Genomic DNA, 18,545 nt, shown 5'->3' with positions numbered 1-18,545 from the left:
AATAATAATAATAATAATAATAATAATAATAATAATAATAATACAATATAAATATATGCTTTTTTATTTAAAAACAAGCAAAAAACACTAAGAAACTTCAAATATTTTTGGCAATAGTACACTCATAGAACATGGATTCTAGAACACTGCTTATATTGTACTTCATAAAATATTTAATATAATATAATATAATATCATATCATAATAATAATAATAATAATAATAATAATAATAATAATCATACAATATAAATATATGCTTTTTATTTAAAAACAAGCAAAAAAACACTAAGAAACTTCAATTATTTTTGGCAATAGTACACTCATAGAACATGGATTCTAGAACACTGCTTATATTGTACTTCATTAAATGTTTAATATAATAATAATAATAATAATAATAATAATAATAATAATAATAATAATAATAATAATAAGAAGAAGAAGAAGAAGAAGAAGAAGAAGAAGAAGAATTTAAAAACTAATTGCACGCTTGCATCTAAGTGGTAAAATTGAAATCTCAATTGCAAATCTGTTCCATTATACCTAACTTATCATACGAACTTACAGAGGACATTGAAAGTACTTTCATCAAATTCAAATTCAAATTTTATTTGTCACATACACATACAGAGTACGACATGCAGACAAATGCCATATTGTCATATCGTTCATATCGGTCTTACTCTTATCTGATTATTCTATACTTGTAAAAATTGTCATCAATAGAATATGGAAAATAATATTTTTTTCTATACAATATGTTATTAGCAGCTAATTCATATTCTTGTTTGATGGCGTATCGTTTGCTTTTGATTTTCAAAAACTAAATTAAATATTTTATCCAGTTATTTTGAAAGAATCCTTATATACAGATCCATTACTATATTTTCTACTTTACGATATTTATGTAAGTGTTCGTTAGGCTCATCTGAATACCCAGAACAAAATCGTGTCGTTACTTTGTAAAATTGAATGACTGAAATAATAACATGTACACTACTGAATATTTGACTAAAAGACGTTCAAATGGAAAATCAATCAAGAATGTTTGGCTCAGTGCAAGAATACACCGTGGAAGAACAGACATACATGTGGACATACATGCCACAGTCACACTCTTAAACACCTGTAGGCTACATCGAATAGTAGTCCATCTACTTATAAGTTTTTTCTTCAGATGTAGAGGGATCCGAAAAAAACCCAACAATACGAGGACGATAGTCGCAGTCCGTAAGCTGAGCAAAAAGAGTGCCCTAGTATCACCCCAAAATTAGTTTCTACAAGCCAAAACCTCCACACAAAAAAGAAACAAGCTTACATTATTGTTCTTTAAAGATGAGAATTGGAAGCCCCTCTTTTATGAAAACTGTTATTATTCAATTCAAAACGGTTTGATACGTTAAACATTAATAGTTTAAAAAAGAGATAGAGAGATAGAGAGAACGAGAGAGAGATAGATAGATAGATAGAGAGATAGAGTGAGAGAAAGAGAGAGATAGATAGATAGAGAGAGAGAGAGAGAGAGAGAGAGAAAGAAAGGAAGAAAGAAAGAAAGACAGAAAGAAAAAAGATAGATAGATAGATAGATAGATAGATAGATAGATAGATAGATAGATAGATAGATAGATAGATAGATAGATAGGGAGGCGCAGAGGCCATTTTCGTACTTTGATTGTTCTAATTAATCAGATGCATTTAATGTTAATGATCGATTACTTCGCTATATAATACATATACTAATATTTATAGTTTGCTTCAATTATTCATTTAAATACAAAAATCGCAATGCAAAACAGTGTCTTCTTTGTATTGTAATTTATTTTATCTTGAAAATACGTACTTACTTGACACAGGTAGTCTAAAACAATTGGCAAACCGTGTCAGGATACATAAAGAAGTATAGAAACCGCTATGAAAATGTAAAAAACCTGAGTTAAAATTTGTCTGGTGGTGACACCTGCACAATCACTACAGAGAATTAGTTAGGGTTGTAGACGGGACGCAAGATGTGTGTACAGGAAATTGTTTCATAATTGTATATGTATCTGATAAAACTGTACTGTTGACTGCGGTACTGCGAATAATTAATAATAAGTGAATTCAATTAACAAAGGGAGAATAAAAAATTAACATTACAATGACAATGTGGACATGTAATAATAATAATAATAATAATAATAATAATAATAATAATAATAATAATAATAATAATAATAATAATAATAATAATGTGTATTGTATGGTATTTTATAGATTATATTATTATGATTTTTTTTTATATCTTCAGACTTCAGGTAATATAAGAAATAGTTTGCCTACCAATTTTGGTAAGAATGCTTCCGAAAAATGGTCGTTAATTATAGAACATGCTTAAGATAACGTTAACAAAGTAAGGTAACTATCACTAAATTGGCCATCTCGTTGAGGCACAACGAATTGCCGGTTTGCTAACAAGTCTCTAATTAGCTCCTCTCCTTGTAAATATGCGTCAAAGTTCTTCCTACATGTTGCAAGCCGTTGCTTAGTACCTTCAACGTTAAAAATCGTTAAAAGGTTTTAACGTAACTTAAAAAAAACGTAATTGTATACAATGCAGTGATAAAACAACAGTAATATCTAATTTACTGTTAATTATAATTGCATAGACAAAAATAATAAATATTTGCTTCTGTGTAAACTGGACTAAATGTATGCCGGTTATTCATAAATTTACCGGTCAGGAAAGTTTTTGGAAAACAATGAACGGTAAATAACTGTCGCACCTGATACTGCAACTGTTTTACATGTCACGCTGTCACGTATTATATGCTGTCAACTGCAATAGTGACGTAAAATACTTAAAAATTAGAAAACTTTTTTTTTTTTTTTCCTTCATCAATTTATGACGTGGATAATTAGCAAATGTTTTCTTTGGATATTATTGCTACGCTTCACACGCTGAATAAAATTTAAAGTAGATCTGTTCACACATGTTCTGTGTGAATGCGCTTAGAGAGCTACAAAGAAAGCAACCGTGGCATTGCAGTGACAAATACTGACCTTTATGTATCATTCTCACCCCACCCTCGACACACACACACACACACACACACACACACACACACACACACACACACACACACACACACACACACACACACACACACACACACACACACACACACACACACACACACAAATATTGCCGGCAAGTATGAATGTGTGCTATAATGTAATTTCTCTGTCTATTCTCACCCCACCCTCGACACACACACACACACACACACACACACACACACACACACACACACACACACACACACACACACACACACACACACACACACACACACACACAAATATTGCCTACAAGTATGAATGTGTGCTATAATCTAATTTCTCTGTCTATTCTCACGACACCCTCGACACACACACACACACACACACACACACACACACACACACACACACACACACACACACACACACACACACACACACACACACACAGGTATGCATATATGCTATAATATGATCTCTCATATTGGAGAAAGAGGGAATGAAACCATTCCACAAAAAGAAAGCCAGTACAGAAAAAAAGCTTAAAAAAAGTGTTTATCATGCGGGAACAATTGCTTTGCTAATCCATGTCTTAAACTAAAATACAAAATACTATTGATTTTTACAATAAACTGCTGTATGGCTTCATGTAGAAACAATAATATTCCTTCCTTGTGTATGCTAAAAAGGTAGGCTATTTTTGTTACCCTCTGTTACAGCGTCTGTACTGGTAAAAGATAGTTTCCCTAAAAACATTTTTAAAGAAATTAAGTCTTATTATTTGGCAATGATAGGAAAAATAGCTATCTGCTCCTAACAATATATCTTTATGCAGTGCGGCTTTATCACTGAGACAAGCAAAAACGCTAGCTTGGCTTTTGGTTTCATTTGTGCACTAAAGCTATTCAAGCAGCTAACCTTTTTTTTTTTTTTTTGCATCTATTTGCATCTTCTATTGGCGGTCTATTCCTCATAAAGCAGATAACAAACCTTCTTTAGCTCTGAGTTTTCGAAACTTTTACTTCACTATTAGATTTAAGTTAGTGAGATACAGACCTATATAACCGAAAAACAGAAAGTTGGATAATAAGAGCATTAGGGTTTTTCTTGTCTACAGTAGCTGATTTACGCGACCCAAGCAGGTCAGTGGCAGCTGTAGAAACAGAAGGTCTGAGCCAAAGCAAGGATATATTTTTGTTCTGTAAAGAAATAGCAGGTATGGATTAAAACATTGCAATTTTTTTCGGTTTTTCGGTGTCGGTCATTTTAACTCATTGAAATGTTCAACTGCATTTAATCTATATTACTGGCTTCAGTGCATATGTTTGTGATGACAGGCACAGAGCAAAGGCCTTGAACTTGGAAAGTTTGTTTAAGGAGGGATTGCGTCTATCCTTGCTTTCTGAATAGGCCCTTCAGGGAGGGCCAGTCTCGTCGGTTTAAACTTGGCCTTGACCTTGAAGGCCCCGTCGGATCTGTAAACGTACGTGTGTGTGTGTGTGTGTGTGTGTGTGTGTGTGTGTGTGTGTGTGTGTGTGTGTGTGTGTGTGTGTGTGTGTGTGTGTGTCTGTGTGTGTGTGTGTCTGTGTCTGTATGTGTGTTTGTTTGTGGGAGGGGGTGGCACCTGGAGGGCTGAGCAATGGAGGAGGGATGGTCCCACATGAACACATGAAAAGTTTTTAATTTGACGAAATCATTTGTATAATAGAATAGCTCACTGTTGTTTGACTTTCACATGTAACAATAAATTAAAATTATTTTACGGAAATTATGATTAAAATAGATCCCTAATGATAATTGAAAATTCTCGAAAAACTCAAAATGGAAACCCATTTTCTGACATCATTGTGAGTTAGCTTTAAGCCACTACAATAACAAGAACATGCATACAGGGAGAAGGCAAGCAATACTACACATATAATATTTGGAATTTGGAATGTTATTCGGTAAGAACCGCATCAAGCTTATGAGCATTTTTATCCTGAGCACTGATGCTGATAAATGGTCCTATCCACGGTCCTATCTTTCTCAACATTACAGCCGTTAATTCAACAGGCTCGTTTTAAACATAGCTTTTGAAAAGATTATTTTGTCTGTACAGAGCATATCACACTGTAAAGGAATTACAGTGCGAGACAAAAGACATACAATCTTTAAATGTGACATATCACACACACGTGTGTGTGTGTGTGTGTGTGTGTGTGTGTGTGTGTGTGTGTGTGTGTGTGTGTGTATATATATATATATATATATATATAGATAGATAGATAGATAGATAGATAGATAGATAGATAGATAGATAGATAGATAGATAGATAGATAGATAGATAGGTAAATTTTTATCACTTATCACTTTGCATATAACTAAAGATCCATCCTTGCGGGATATATGCGGGATATATTCTATAGTTCTTAAGGACAGTAAGGCGACAAACGAAATCTGTTGTTTATTCGTCAGGGTCAGTTGTCAATCACGTGACATGTTTATCGTCCAATCAATGCGCGCCAGTTCTGACTTTACTCCATTGCGTCAATGCAGCTACGGCGATGTAACCTTGTGTCTTGCTCTGGAGCGAGGTCTTTGAGCGATATTTCTCCGTCCGAATGGTACGCGTGCTATGACCACCTCCCTGGTCCTGAATCCTCGTTGGGCAGATGCTGTAATGTTTGTGTATGAAAATAACTTGGATGATATTAACAAGAACATGGAGGGTCTGGTTGGTAGCAGCAATTTCGCGGCCAACCAGTGCAGAAATCTGATAGCTCACTCAGCCCTGAGCAGTCACCCTTCCAGCCTTGTGCATGGTTCCAGCTACTCCTCTGTGGACATGAGTACCTCGAGTTCAGGAGAAACTAGTAAGCAATGCACTCCGTGTGCATCGGTACCTCAGGCTTCGTCCACGGGGCCTATACCTTATGGTTACTTTGGCAACAGCTATTATCCCTGCAGGATGGGGCGGGGTTCACTCAAGACTTGCACGCAACCAAGCGCACTTGGCTATTCTGCGGAGAAATATATGGACACCCCGGTCACATCTGAAGAATATCCCACAAGGGCCAAAGAGTTCGCTTTTTATCACGGCTATCATGGACCTTATCAGTCCATGGCGAGCTATTTGGACGTGTCCGTGGTACAGACATTAGGGACCAGCGAGCCACGGCACGATAGTCTCCTACATATGGACAGTTACCAACCTTGGTCTCTGGCTAATGGATGGGGAGGTCAAATGTATTGTTCCAAAGACCAAAGCCAAGCCGGCCATCTGTGGAAATCTGCATTGGCAGGTATGAATATCCCGTTATGTCAAAAAAAATAGCAATATAAATAATAGATAGCAATTTGTAGTAATTTCTTTAGATAAAGTAGTAGTCATTTTAGGTAAGTTACAAGGGAAGGCTCGTTTTTCCTCTCAAAGCGATATTCCAATTCTGCAAAAAAATTATAAATCAAATATATTCAACCCATAAATGTGGGAAAATTGATTTAGGGAGTGTTCGGACTTGTCTTGGATTGTAGAATTAAAAAACCGCTAGCAAGCCCATAAGTGTTCACCATGTTTGTTATTCGTTCCAGATGTTGTTGCCCACCAACATGACGGGGGCTCTTTTCGCCGAGGTAGAAAGAAAAGGATACCGTACACCAAAGTGCAACTAAAGGAACTGGAGAAAGAATATGCAGCCAACAAATTCATCACCAAAGACAAGAGGAGAAAGATTTCCGCGGTAACCAACTTGTCCGAGAGGCAGATCACAATCTGGTTTCAGAACAGGAGGGTAAAGGAAAAGAAATTTGTTGCCAAAGTTAAGAACAGCACTCCATAATGGGCATTTGTGCAACAGGACATTTTTATATCTGTGACTCATATTACAGAAAAAATCAACTTGACTTTACTTTACTGGGTTTGGTTGTGCTCTGTTTCTTGCGTATTTTAATCGCGAACTGAGGAATGACATAGGGTAAACAATTACTGTTATAAAATAAAAAAAACACAAATATGCCAAAATATGTCTTTGTGGCATTTTACAAACAAGATAATGTTAGAACTTTAGGCATGTCGATGTTGTTAGTGCAGTAGAAATATAGCTTATTAAACTATATACTCATTAATATTCTTTAACATACTAATGCGACATGTATTGGATGTATATATGTAACAATTAAAAAATCACGTTAGTCTTTTAAAGTAATTAACTGCCTTAGCTAATTTTCATAATAACCTAATTTGTAAAATTGTGCTATTAGATTTGTCAAGTGTTGTCCCGTAAACGTCTCATTTACATTCATGTTAATTTCAAACAAATTACAGTCTTGTTGGGGCGTCAGGTTGTCTACTTGTCAACTTGCAACGAGTTTATGAGCACTTCTAAGTTTTTTCATCATTTTCTGACAATCCTAGACACGGGACTTACTTTTCTTTATGATACACCATATTGTAAATATCATACAAATTTACTTGGAGCAACCATTTAAAATAAAACTTGTGTAAACGTATCGTGCTTTGCAATGCGTAAATAAAAAAGAAAAGAACTGATAGATGAAGAACTGAGTGTTTCCTTGTCCTTTTGCGGGTGAGGCACAAGATGTTTCAATGAATGGGGGAGATGGGGGAGAGACGGACTTGTAGACAGAGCAATTAAATCAGCGCTTAACCTTGACCTTGGAAATCACATGTACTTAAGATAAGTGTCGATATTCCATTCATGAACGCACAAATAACTAGCATCAATATAACTCTCAGAGATTATGATATAATCCTTTCTCGATCTCTATATCGATTTTTTTTACCTCATTGCTGCCATTGTTGAAAAGCAGAATTTAATCCATTTGTTTTTGATTAAATTAAATGTTTCAAATTTTGTTTGTGGCAATAGTAGGTCGTAGGATTAAAGAATTTTTCTATCCATTTTTTTTTTGGAGAGAGTAGCCTTATTGTAGAGAGCTACTGCGCTCCAAATCCTCGACTGAAAAACATAAATATCTTCCTTCTGGTTGTTACATTTCAGGTAAAACAAAAAGTGCACTCAAATGGATTAGTGGTGTTACTGTTAGCTTCACATTATCATCTTTATATCACCCTGTTTACTTCGTGTGCTTTTGCTCGCTCTGCGTCCACTGTGCGCCCACCGTGCGTCCACTGTGCACAAGTAGTACACAGAACTTGCCACAAAGAATTCTATCTGTTTACTTATATCAATTGCCTCAGTTATTCAGTCTGGTCCTAAGTGAATTCCTGTAAACACCTTATATACTTATAAGAATAATAATCTTGGTGTGACTTGTTTGTAAAGACTTAGAAAAGTCTTTCTAAAAATTTTAAAGGCATTAGGAAGTTGGAGCTTGTAGACAATAATAAGCAATATTTATTATTACTTTCATACTAACAATGAACTTGGCAAAACAAGTCTAAAAACGTTGCTTATTTGTTGTGTTTAGAGATATGACGGTGGATCTTGTCTTTTCTGATTCTAAGATATCACCTAAATTTGTGGAAAAATCTAGCAGGATTCGATTAAACTCTAGTCGTCCGTCTTTAGCTGATAATTAACCTGGGTGACGATAAATTATGAAAAAAGGGGCAAAGCTGTTTTGCAGTCGTTTACCTAAAGTCCTATTTATCAACTATTTAACGAAAGATTTGTAAATAGTTCTTTTATTGGACACCCACACGAGTCTAGTCAAACAATCGATTCACAGACCACTAATGAAATTGATGGGTGAATCACCTATACAACAGATTTAGACGCAGACAGTATTTACAATTAGAAGGCGATAGATGCAATTGTAACCAACAATTTACAGCAGAAATTTTAGATGTCTTGAAGAGCTTCAATTAATAAGGGAACATGTGTTTCTTGAGACAATATATAGTTTACAAAAATGTTAGACTTACTGATCAAACCGTGGTTCAGCTTAAACTAAATATACTTTAAACAAAATTATAATCACTAAAAAGCGAAAATGCAGTCGGCCAGATATAAGATATATATAAATATATACTATTCTGTATAATTCACATTGAAACAGGTAGTTGAGAAATAGTTGAGAAACTGCATTTTTTGAGTAACGAATGGATTAATTTTCTCTTGAATGTAACGTACTAGTTACGCTGTATTTTTCCCTGAATATAATCAATTAAATTAAAATATAGAAAATAGCCTTTGTTACGAGATGTTATTCGGTGCTGGTGTTTGTCACTAATGAGGGCCTTTTCAGTTCAGATCTACGTGCGTTTTTTTTGCATTTTGTGACTCTGGAATCACGAGAATGACCTTACACCGGGGTGCATATGTGAAGTGGAGTAAAACCATCACCTCGATGAGAAAACTGTATGTAGGACGTTGTAGGTAGGTGATAGGTGCTGTTGCAGACCTACCCCACTTTTCACAGATGTTTGGTCTCAATTTTGCATTAAACTGGGTAAAATAATTTTATTTTTTCCCGTCTTTCAGGAATGGGTAGACACCTAGGCCTGGACAGGAAGAAGTTTTTAGTAACTAAAGGACTGTAATATCTTGAGTAGTATAAGTTAAAACGTAATCTATTACTTTTGACCGATACTTAAAAATAGAGAGAGCTATTTCTTTATATGACAATTGAGGCATTGTACAATTAAACAAAATGTTGGCTGAGCCACCATAACTAATAGCTACCTTGTACTAAGTTCAACCTTCTCCACTGACTTGCAATAAAAGAAAATGTTCAGTACTTTACTAAACCAAAGTTCCTACTAGCAAATAATAAGTAAACGGAAACAGAGATTGTATTCGCCTGTACTCACTAAAATTAAAAGCGCCGGTGCATTGCTTTAATTACATAATGGTTTACAATATAATACTGAATAAATAAAGAATAAGTAATACATGTAGTGTAAATGTACATGATTTTAGACATTGCAGAAAAATACTAGTGTTAGTAATAAGCTGATCGCTTTCAGGTTTTAAGTTAAGGCCCTTTAGTTTTATATTTTTGAAGGCAACTGTTTGTTGAGTGGCAAGTGTCCTTATAATTAGCCCCATATTTTTTTTTTTTACATAATAGTACAAATAATATCTAGTAATGTTATTTACATATAATATAGTATATACATATAATGTACAGTTAATCTTATTTAATAAACCGCTCAAGGTTAAGCACTTTACATTTTTCTTGTAGTTCCTCAAACGAGTTCAATTATTTAATAGCTCGGTGCAGTTAGATGTTATGATGTAGACACACAGTTTATGTAAGCATAACGTAAACATATTTATTTTGGTCACTACTGACTACGCTATGTCTAAAGTAAGGGTATTTTAAAATACAATGAAAGTTTTTTTATTTGACGTTTTATCAATTTATTGATTTTGTTTAACCAGGTGAGTTTGTAGACTGTATCAGTGAGTGATTGCACCTGGACAAAAGTAATTAAATGTTTATGTCATCGTTACCGACACATGTAAATTTTCTAAAATTCATCTACTAAATTCTGAAAACAACAGAGCCAAAGGGTTATCTAATGGTATGGTGAGAATCAGTGGTGTAGTCTAATTTTTTGTAGTGAGTATACTGTGATTTTTTTCCACCTCCCAGCCTCATACACACCCATCCTAGAGCGACACCCCATAGGCACCACCACACTCACTAATGCATAAAATATGCATCTACATGTAATTTAGAGCATTATTAAAGACTGCATATGTGTTATCAACATTCCAAATTATTATAAGCAACAAAAGACAGTCAGCTGATAAAACCTGTGCTCCAGGTACCATTCATATTCATATAACATTTAAGGCTTAATGTAATCAGACAGTTGGCAGCACCCTAGGTGACGTCAGATTAGGTCACAGGCCACGGAAGCCCCAATAATCCAAAAACGTTAGTGATTCGCAATCACAACCACAGTCTGTGTTCGCAACACAGAGCGGGGTGAATTTATGAATGAAAGTTCTGTCACAAAACGATATTGTTACGTATCCTCATGCTTTTTAAGTGGGTATACGGAATTCCTTGGCCTTTCCTAGTGGGTATACGTCGTATACCTGCGTATCACGTAGACTACACCAGTGGTGAGAATGACATTGAACAGCTTACGTTACTTAGCTTGTGGTGCTTTTTATTTGTGAAATTTAAACAATTTTATTTACTTTCCTGGCTAATTATCCAGGTACTATAGAAAAACATCAACAATTGGCTATCATAGTAGAAGAATATGATGGCATGAATGTGGCTTATTGTACGTAAAAATAAATAAATAAAACAAATAAACTAAGAATGATCGATGTTAGTGAGTCGGCGACTTACTGGCACTGCACAACTTTCATTTGCAGTATCAGGAATGCTGAGGACAGTGTTTTCAAGTTCATGTCCAACTCCCCTCCCCCATGTAACCCATCAGTCTCACCCCAAACCCCCTCTATGTATTACCCTTTACTTTAGCCTCGTCTGCTTGTGGGACTGGCTTTTGTTACGGACTTTGCTGTTGAACTTGAGACATCTTGTAAACAATAAGTAGTCTGGCCCCTGTCTGGACAGAAGTGGTCAGCGGGATCAAGCAACATACGTAGGTAGAGAAGAAAAGGTTTTACACGGAAGGCCCCCAACGACGCGTGGAAATTTTTTCCACAGCTAGAGTTGACCATACCAACGCAAGAATGTGGATCCTTTTCAGTTATGAGTTTGGAACACGGTCGAATTTACAGCGTTACCAAAAACCTTTAGGGAAAACAAGTAAAGTAAATAATAAATTGAAACATAAAAGCGTTTATATATTAGCCTAACAAGTTATTTTGCATATTTAAATCTCGAACACAACGTGTTCACTTTGGTTTCTCAACCACTGATGTAATCCCTAATCATAGAATAGAAAACGTTTGACAAGCATCTCTTAATACACATTATGCATTACTATGGCGTACATTCAGTCAATTATGGCTAAGAGCAATTTAAAATTATTGTTTTAGAATTGACAACCTATAGATTTAAATAAACGACTGTCACAAATGTGGATCACGTCTCTGTTTTTTTTCACCACCACCACCACCACCACCACCACCACCACCACCACCACCACCACCACCACCACTACTACTACTACTACTTCTACTACTACTACTACTACTACTACTACTACTACTAATAACAATAATAATAATAATAATAATAACACAATAATAATAATAATAAATTACAACTCTTTAATGGTTCATGTAGTATATTAAAGAGTTGGTCTAATATGGAAATCATAAAAAGCAGAATGAGAGTTCCTTGACGGGGTAAAAGTCGGAGCTAGAGAGAACTGTAGACCACCCATGAATAATGCCATCACGTGATTCAACTAAATAGCAGCCAGCTTCAAACGACATCAACATAACTTTAGGGCATTGCAATAAAAAATGTATTGGTATGCAGCACTCAAGTCATGTGTGAAATTTTACAGGGCGCTACATTTATGTTGACCTTATAAAGTTGAATTGTTTTTGGAATGAATTTGGCTTCTGTTATTTACCGACTCTTAGTTTTTAATTTTTTTTGGCAGCGGTATTCTGATGTAATTTACACACACCCTAACACACACAAACACAAGCACCCCCCCCCACACACACACAAACATTATTTTGATTTTACTTTATTATTTAGCTTGTATCTCTTATGAAGACATTCAATGCATGGACATGTATTTTATGAGAAAGTTTTTTTCTGTTAGGAACTGTGTTGGGAACATGTGAGGTCAATGGAAAAAAGGCATTTAAAAACTGGAGATGCTCTCTCTGTTCTGTCAAAGTGTACCTGGCCTTCTAACTCTGTCCTCTGTCCTATCATCTCTTCTCATCTGATCCTTCTCTTGTCTGTGTCAAATATAAGATGCACAGTTATTCATTTGTTAACTCAGACCCTGATCCTGCAATTAGTTGACAAGGATAATGATGTTTTAGGCTCACCTGTAATTAATGAGCAACATAGATGTAAGAAAATTTCCTCTCCAGATTAACACAATAAGCACTGTTTAACTGGTATCATTTCTGTTGCCCTGATATGATAACTGCAGGTATCCTTGTTGGCAGGTAAAACCATGACATGTAGGATTTGAATCATCTGAACAATCATCTGAACAACGTATTCTTGTTCTGTACACCTAAGAATTTCTGCTGTAATCTTAAAGACTACGATAGTCCCCCTTTCTCTTTGTCTCTTTTTTTGGTGTTACCTTCTATTTTATTCCATGCATTCATTTTTTTAAATTCATTTTATATTTGCATTTATTATTACTTTGAATTGTGTGGCAGTAGCCAGATTTAGCGCATCAAGCTGTAATCTGTAGTGGTTATTGTACTGTAGCTACATTTTGAGCTATCACTGGGCTAGTGGTTATTATGAGTGTTGTATCGCTGGGATATTAGAAATGCAAATTTATATAAGCTATAGTCTTTGACCATTAAATATGTTACATTTTAACCTCACTATTTATTCACTGATTATATTTTTACACTTGATTGATTAAGCAATTGTGCAAATATTTGACTACAAATTATATTTTATACAACTTTCTTTGTGGTAGAATATCATGCTTATGCCTGGATCAGTTTGTGAATTAATCGTATATATTTCACAGTTGAATTTTTAAAATGTGGTTTACAACATATTTTTTAACTATCTGTATTATGTGGTAACTGTTTGTCTGTTTTAACAAGGGCTTACTAGAACAGCTTATTTAACGTGGTGCTTGAATGAATAAAATACTATTTGATTGAAAAAATATCTTTAAAACTATTGTAACAGATCTTCTAAAGTATTATGTATATCAGATACATGTCAGAGGCTTATTCTTGGGTTTTCGACCTTCACAGATAAACAAGGTCAAATTTCAGAGACATCTTCTGATTTGAACTGGGTTAGCCTATAAGTGACGGCACTGGCTGGAGGTTTTACAGGAAGTCACTTTATTGAATTGTTCTCGCTCTGATAGTCACCCAGGACATTGTTCGTATTATTTGACTTAATTGTCTGTTGGCGGGCTGTAAAGTGTCTCTGAAATATACAATAATAAAATAATTCACCCATGTCCAGTGATAAAGGTTGGCTGTGCATTTTCATAAAACTAGTAAAATATAAAACTATTTAAAAATTCTGTTTTATTGTTTATTTTATTGTAATTTTATTATTATACTTCCCAGACCCGGTGCATCCCAAAGCTCGAATAGTTTACTGCATATGGCACGATAAGGCAGGAAGACACAATGAACATTTAAAAGCAACGAAAAATAAAAATACATTTTTACCATTTATTCAACGGCTCACAAAAATAAATCAGCAAAACAAATTTTAACACTGTAAATTGATTAATTTGGCGACGACGACGACAAGAACAACAATCACAACAGTGATAATAATTATTAGAAAATGAGTAAAAATAGGTATCACGGCTGGTTCATATACTGTCATAAATGTTGGCATTAGTAGCTGTGCTGAAAGAGCAAGGATATCAGAACTTTCTTTTCGTGTGTTCTTGTTGCTTGCGTGCATTGAACAACACCGCCATCTAGTGACCAATTCAAAGTATAACAGCTCAAAAAATCGCATGCGATTTCATTTATAACTTATCTCGAGGAACTCAATATTATCCATACATATACTTAGAACACATCATCAATATATTTTTTTTATCATTTTACTTTTCTGTATAATTGTTATGATCATTAACGTTTTACAATATTAGAAGGACCATTAGTTTGAACACGAGCAAACTGTTTCCTTGGACTTCATATTGTTTTTTATTTTTATTTTTTTGCATATTGTTTCTTCCGTGTTGCTGCTTTCCACAACACATACAGCATCATAAATAGCACCCTCACTCTGGCTTTTTAGAAATTACAAACTGATATTGAGCTGCTGAAGAATGTCAGAAAACAGATTAGTTAGATTTGTTCTGTTCTATGTTTATTTAGAACAAGATTAAATAAATATGGATATGAATACAGAATACAAGGTCTGTCAGTATTTTTTCCTCATCTTCATTCATTGGTTTATGCCAAGCAAATTAAGTGCTTATGCAAACCTGAGACTAGGGCTGTCAATATAGGTCAAGTCAGGGTGAGTTGTAAGTGCAACATTATGCTTATCTGCATTATTTACATCTTGTTTTTGTATAAGGAAATTAAATTGAACCATTCAATGTTATATGCAGTCTCAGGCCTTAAGCTGAGGCCAAACATGTACATAGATTTAGGCTGTAGATATTCAAAATCATGTTTTCACAACTCCATCACACATTTTCTATCTGGCAGCTGTACAATGCATAAAATTAAGCAGATCTGACCCAGCAGCTTTGCACAACCCTTCCAATATTGAAGATCATGTTGGGTTCCAATTCTGTTAGTCAAGAACAGAACGCTGTAGGCACAGGCTCACCAAAACTGCATATGTCAAGTCAAGTCAAGTCAAGTCAAGAAGCTTTTATTGTCATTTCAACCATATAGCCGTTGCAGTACACAGTGAAATGCAACAACGCTTCTCCAGGACCATGGTGCTACATAAAACAAAGACAAAGCCAAGGACTTAGTAAGTAGTCAGATAAATAAAGTGCATCTGTGCAACTTTTACAAACAGTGAAAGACAAGAAAAAAGACAGTGCAAGACAAAAGACAGTGCAAACAAAAAATACAAGAAATTACACAAAAAGCAATACACAAAAGACAATACACAAAAGACAATAAACAAAAACAGCACTGACCAGTGTAAACACTGTATGTTCAATTGATACTGCGTGTGCAGAAATACTGGAATGAACACAGTATTATAGTAGCAGTTACATGAGGTATTGTAAAGTTTTATGCAAAACATTACAATTTATGCAAAACTGAAATGTGAGACAGCATGTGCAAAAAGCAAAAACAGTGTGCAAAACAGCATGTAAACAGTTTGATAGATGTATATTGGAAGAGTGTGTATTTGGTGTAGGTCTGTGCAGTTTTATCAACATTCAGAGACAGGTTGTTGGCTCTACACCAGGCAGTTTTTGTTTAGTTTTTGCAGCACCTCTCTGTATGCTGATTCTTTGTTCTTGCCGAAGAGACCCACAACGGTCGTGTCATTGTTGACCTCGATATAGTTTGATCTGATCATTTCTGATCATTGTCGTGAAGCAAGGTGAACAGCGTTGGGATGAGCATGCAGCCCTGAGGGGCTCAAATGCTCAGTGTGGTGGTGCTGGAGATCCTGTTCCCAATCCCGACTGAGTGATGTCTCCCAGTCAGGAAGTCCAGGATCCAGTTACAGAGGGAGATGTTCAGTCCCAGCAGGCTCAGCTTCTAAATCAGGTGCTGAGGGATGATTGTGTTGAATGCTGAACTAAAGTCTATGAACAGCATCCGTACTTAAGTGTCTTTATTGTCCAGGTGGGTGAGGGCTAAATGAAGTGCTGTGGCAATGGCATCGTCTGTGGAGGGGGTCCAGTGAGGGTGGTAACTGGGTCTTATTGTGCCTCATGACGAGCTTCTCGAAGCACTTCATAATGATGGGTGTGAGTGCGACGGGACAATAGTCATCGAGGCAGGACACTGTAGACTTCTTTGGGATGGGGACAATGGTGGATGTCTTGAGGCACGAAGGAACAACAGCGCTGCTCAGGGAAATGTGATGACACCTGCTAGCTGTTCTGCGCATTCCCTGAGCACCCTGCCAGGAATGTTGTCTGGTCCAGCAGCCTTCTGTGGGTTAATTCTGCATAGAGTTCTCCTCACGTCGACCGGGAATAGACAGAGTACCTGATCGTTGGGGGAAGGGATGGTCTTACATTTACATTTACATTTACAGCATTTGGCAGACGCCCTTATGCAGAGTTGCAGGTCTTCGTTGTCGCTACGTTGTTCTGCACCTCAAACCAAGCGTAGAAGTCATTCAGCGCATCTGGGAGGGAGGCATCACTATTACAGGCAGGTGAAGCTGCCTTGTAGTTTGTGATTGCCTGTATGCCCTGCCATATGCGCTGGCTGTTGCTGCTGTCCTGGAAGTGGCTGTGGATTGTCGGGGCATGTGCATGCTTTGCTTCTCTTTGGCCCTTGCTGTTCTTGGGGTCACCCTGCCCCCTGTTCCGAAGTCTAGGTCTCTAGTCTTAAGCAGCAGTCTAGGTCTCTAGTCTTCAGCGGTCATCCATGGCTTTTAGTTGGAGCGTTTGGTGACGGTCTTGGAGATGGTCATGTCATCAATGGACTTGCCGATGTAGCTGGTCACTGATGCCGTGTGCTCCTCCAAGTTGACAGAGTCACCATTGGTTGCAGCCTCCCTGAAGATGTTCCAGTCAGTGCACTCAAATCAGTCCTGAAGAGCAGAGTTGGCTCCTGCTGGCCAGGTTTTCACCTGCTTCAGAACCAGTTTAGAGCACCCGACGAGTGGTCTGTATGCCTGAATTAGCATAACAGAATGTTTGTGTAAAAAAGATCCAGCATGTTTTCCACTCTTGTTGCAAGGTCCACATACTGATGGAATTTAGGGAGCATTGATTTGAGATTTGCATCATTGAAATCTCTGGCGATGATAAATAATCTGTTAATATCACCATTGAGTTCACATAGCACCTCTTTATCATTAGCGCTGGGGGAAGTGTACACTCAGAAGTACAAATGAAATCTAAAAAAATATAGCCTGGTCTGATGACTTTAATTTTCTGCATGAGACACACAAATGGTAAGGTCAGAATTCGGCACCATGGACCCAACTGTCAAGAGTTCAGGCTGATGGAGGTAATTAAAATAATGTAATGGTTTATTCTATTCTATTCTATTCTATTCTATTCTATTCTATTCTAATCTAATCTAATCTATTATGTAATTTTACCATTACATTTTACCATTAAACTGTATTCTTAATGACAGGGCATGCAGAGCCAATAAGAAAAACTTGGAGAGAGAGCTTGAAACTATGAGGAAAATTAATACTTATATCAAAAGCATAGCAAATAGTTCTTACAGGTACAAAGGGGAATACATGTAACATACTAAATTTAATTTACATATATACCTAACTTAATAAACAGAGAAAGTGTAATATATATATATATATATATATACAGTACAGACCAAAAGTTTGGACACACCTCATTCAAAGAGTTTTCTGTATTTTCATGGCTATGAAAATTGTAGATTCACACTGAAGGTATCAAAACTATGAATTAACACGTGGAATTATATACGTACATAACAATAAAGTGTGAAACAACTGAAAATATGTCATATTCTAGGTTCTCCAAAGTAGCCACCTTTTGCTTTGATTACTGCTTTGCACACTCTTGGCATTCTCTTGATGAGCTTCAAGAGGTAGTCACCTGAAATTGTCTTCCAACAGTCTTGAAGTAGTTCCCAGAGATGCTTAGCACTTGTTGGCCCTTTTGCCTTCACTCTTCACTTTGGGGTCATTGTCCTGTTGAAAAGGTGGTGTGTCCAAACTTTTGGTCTGTACTGTATATATATATATATATATATATATATATATATATATATATATATATATATATATATATATATATATATATA

The 18,545-nt window shown here is 35.9% G+C and overlaps 1 protein-coding gene across 1 annotated transcript; it reads left to right on the top strand.

The window, feature by feature from the left end:
• The first annotated feature begins 5,422 nt into the window (after positions 1 to 5,422).
• hoxb13a (homeobox B13a) lies at positions 5,423 to 7,573 on the top strand. Its single transcript, XM_027138939.2, has 2 exons — positions 5,423 to 6,326; positions 6,616 to 7,573. The coding sequence occupies exons 1-2, from the start codon at positions 5,660 to 5,662 to the stop codon at positions 6,861 to 6,863; spliced, it is 915 nt and encodes a 304-aa protein (XP_026994740.1). The 5' UTR covers positions 5,423 to 5,659; the 3' UTR covers positions 6,864 to 7,573.
• The last annotated feature ends 10,972 nt before the right edge of the window (positions 7,574 to 18,545 follow it).

The sequence above is a fragment of the Tachysurus fulvidraco genome, chromosome 15, assembly GCF_022655615.1.
Source record: "Tachysurus fulvidraco isolate hzauxx_2018 chromosome 15, HZAU_PFXX_2.0, whole genome shotgun sequence".
NCBI classification, from domain to species: Eukaryota; Metazoa; Chordata; class Actinopteri; order Siluriformes; family Bagridae; genus Tachysurus; species Tachysurus fulvidraco.
This window is presented reverse-complemented; position numbering and strand designations above follow the sequence as displayed.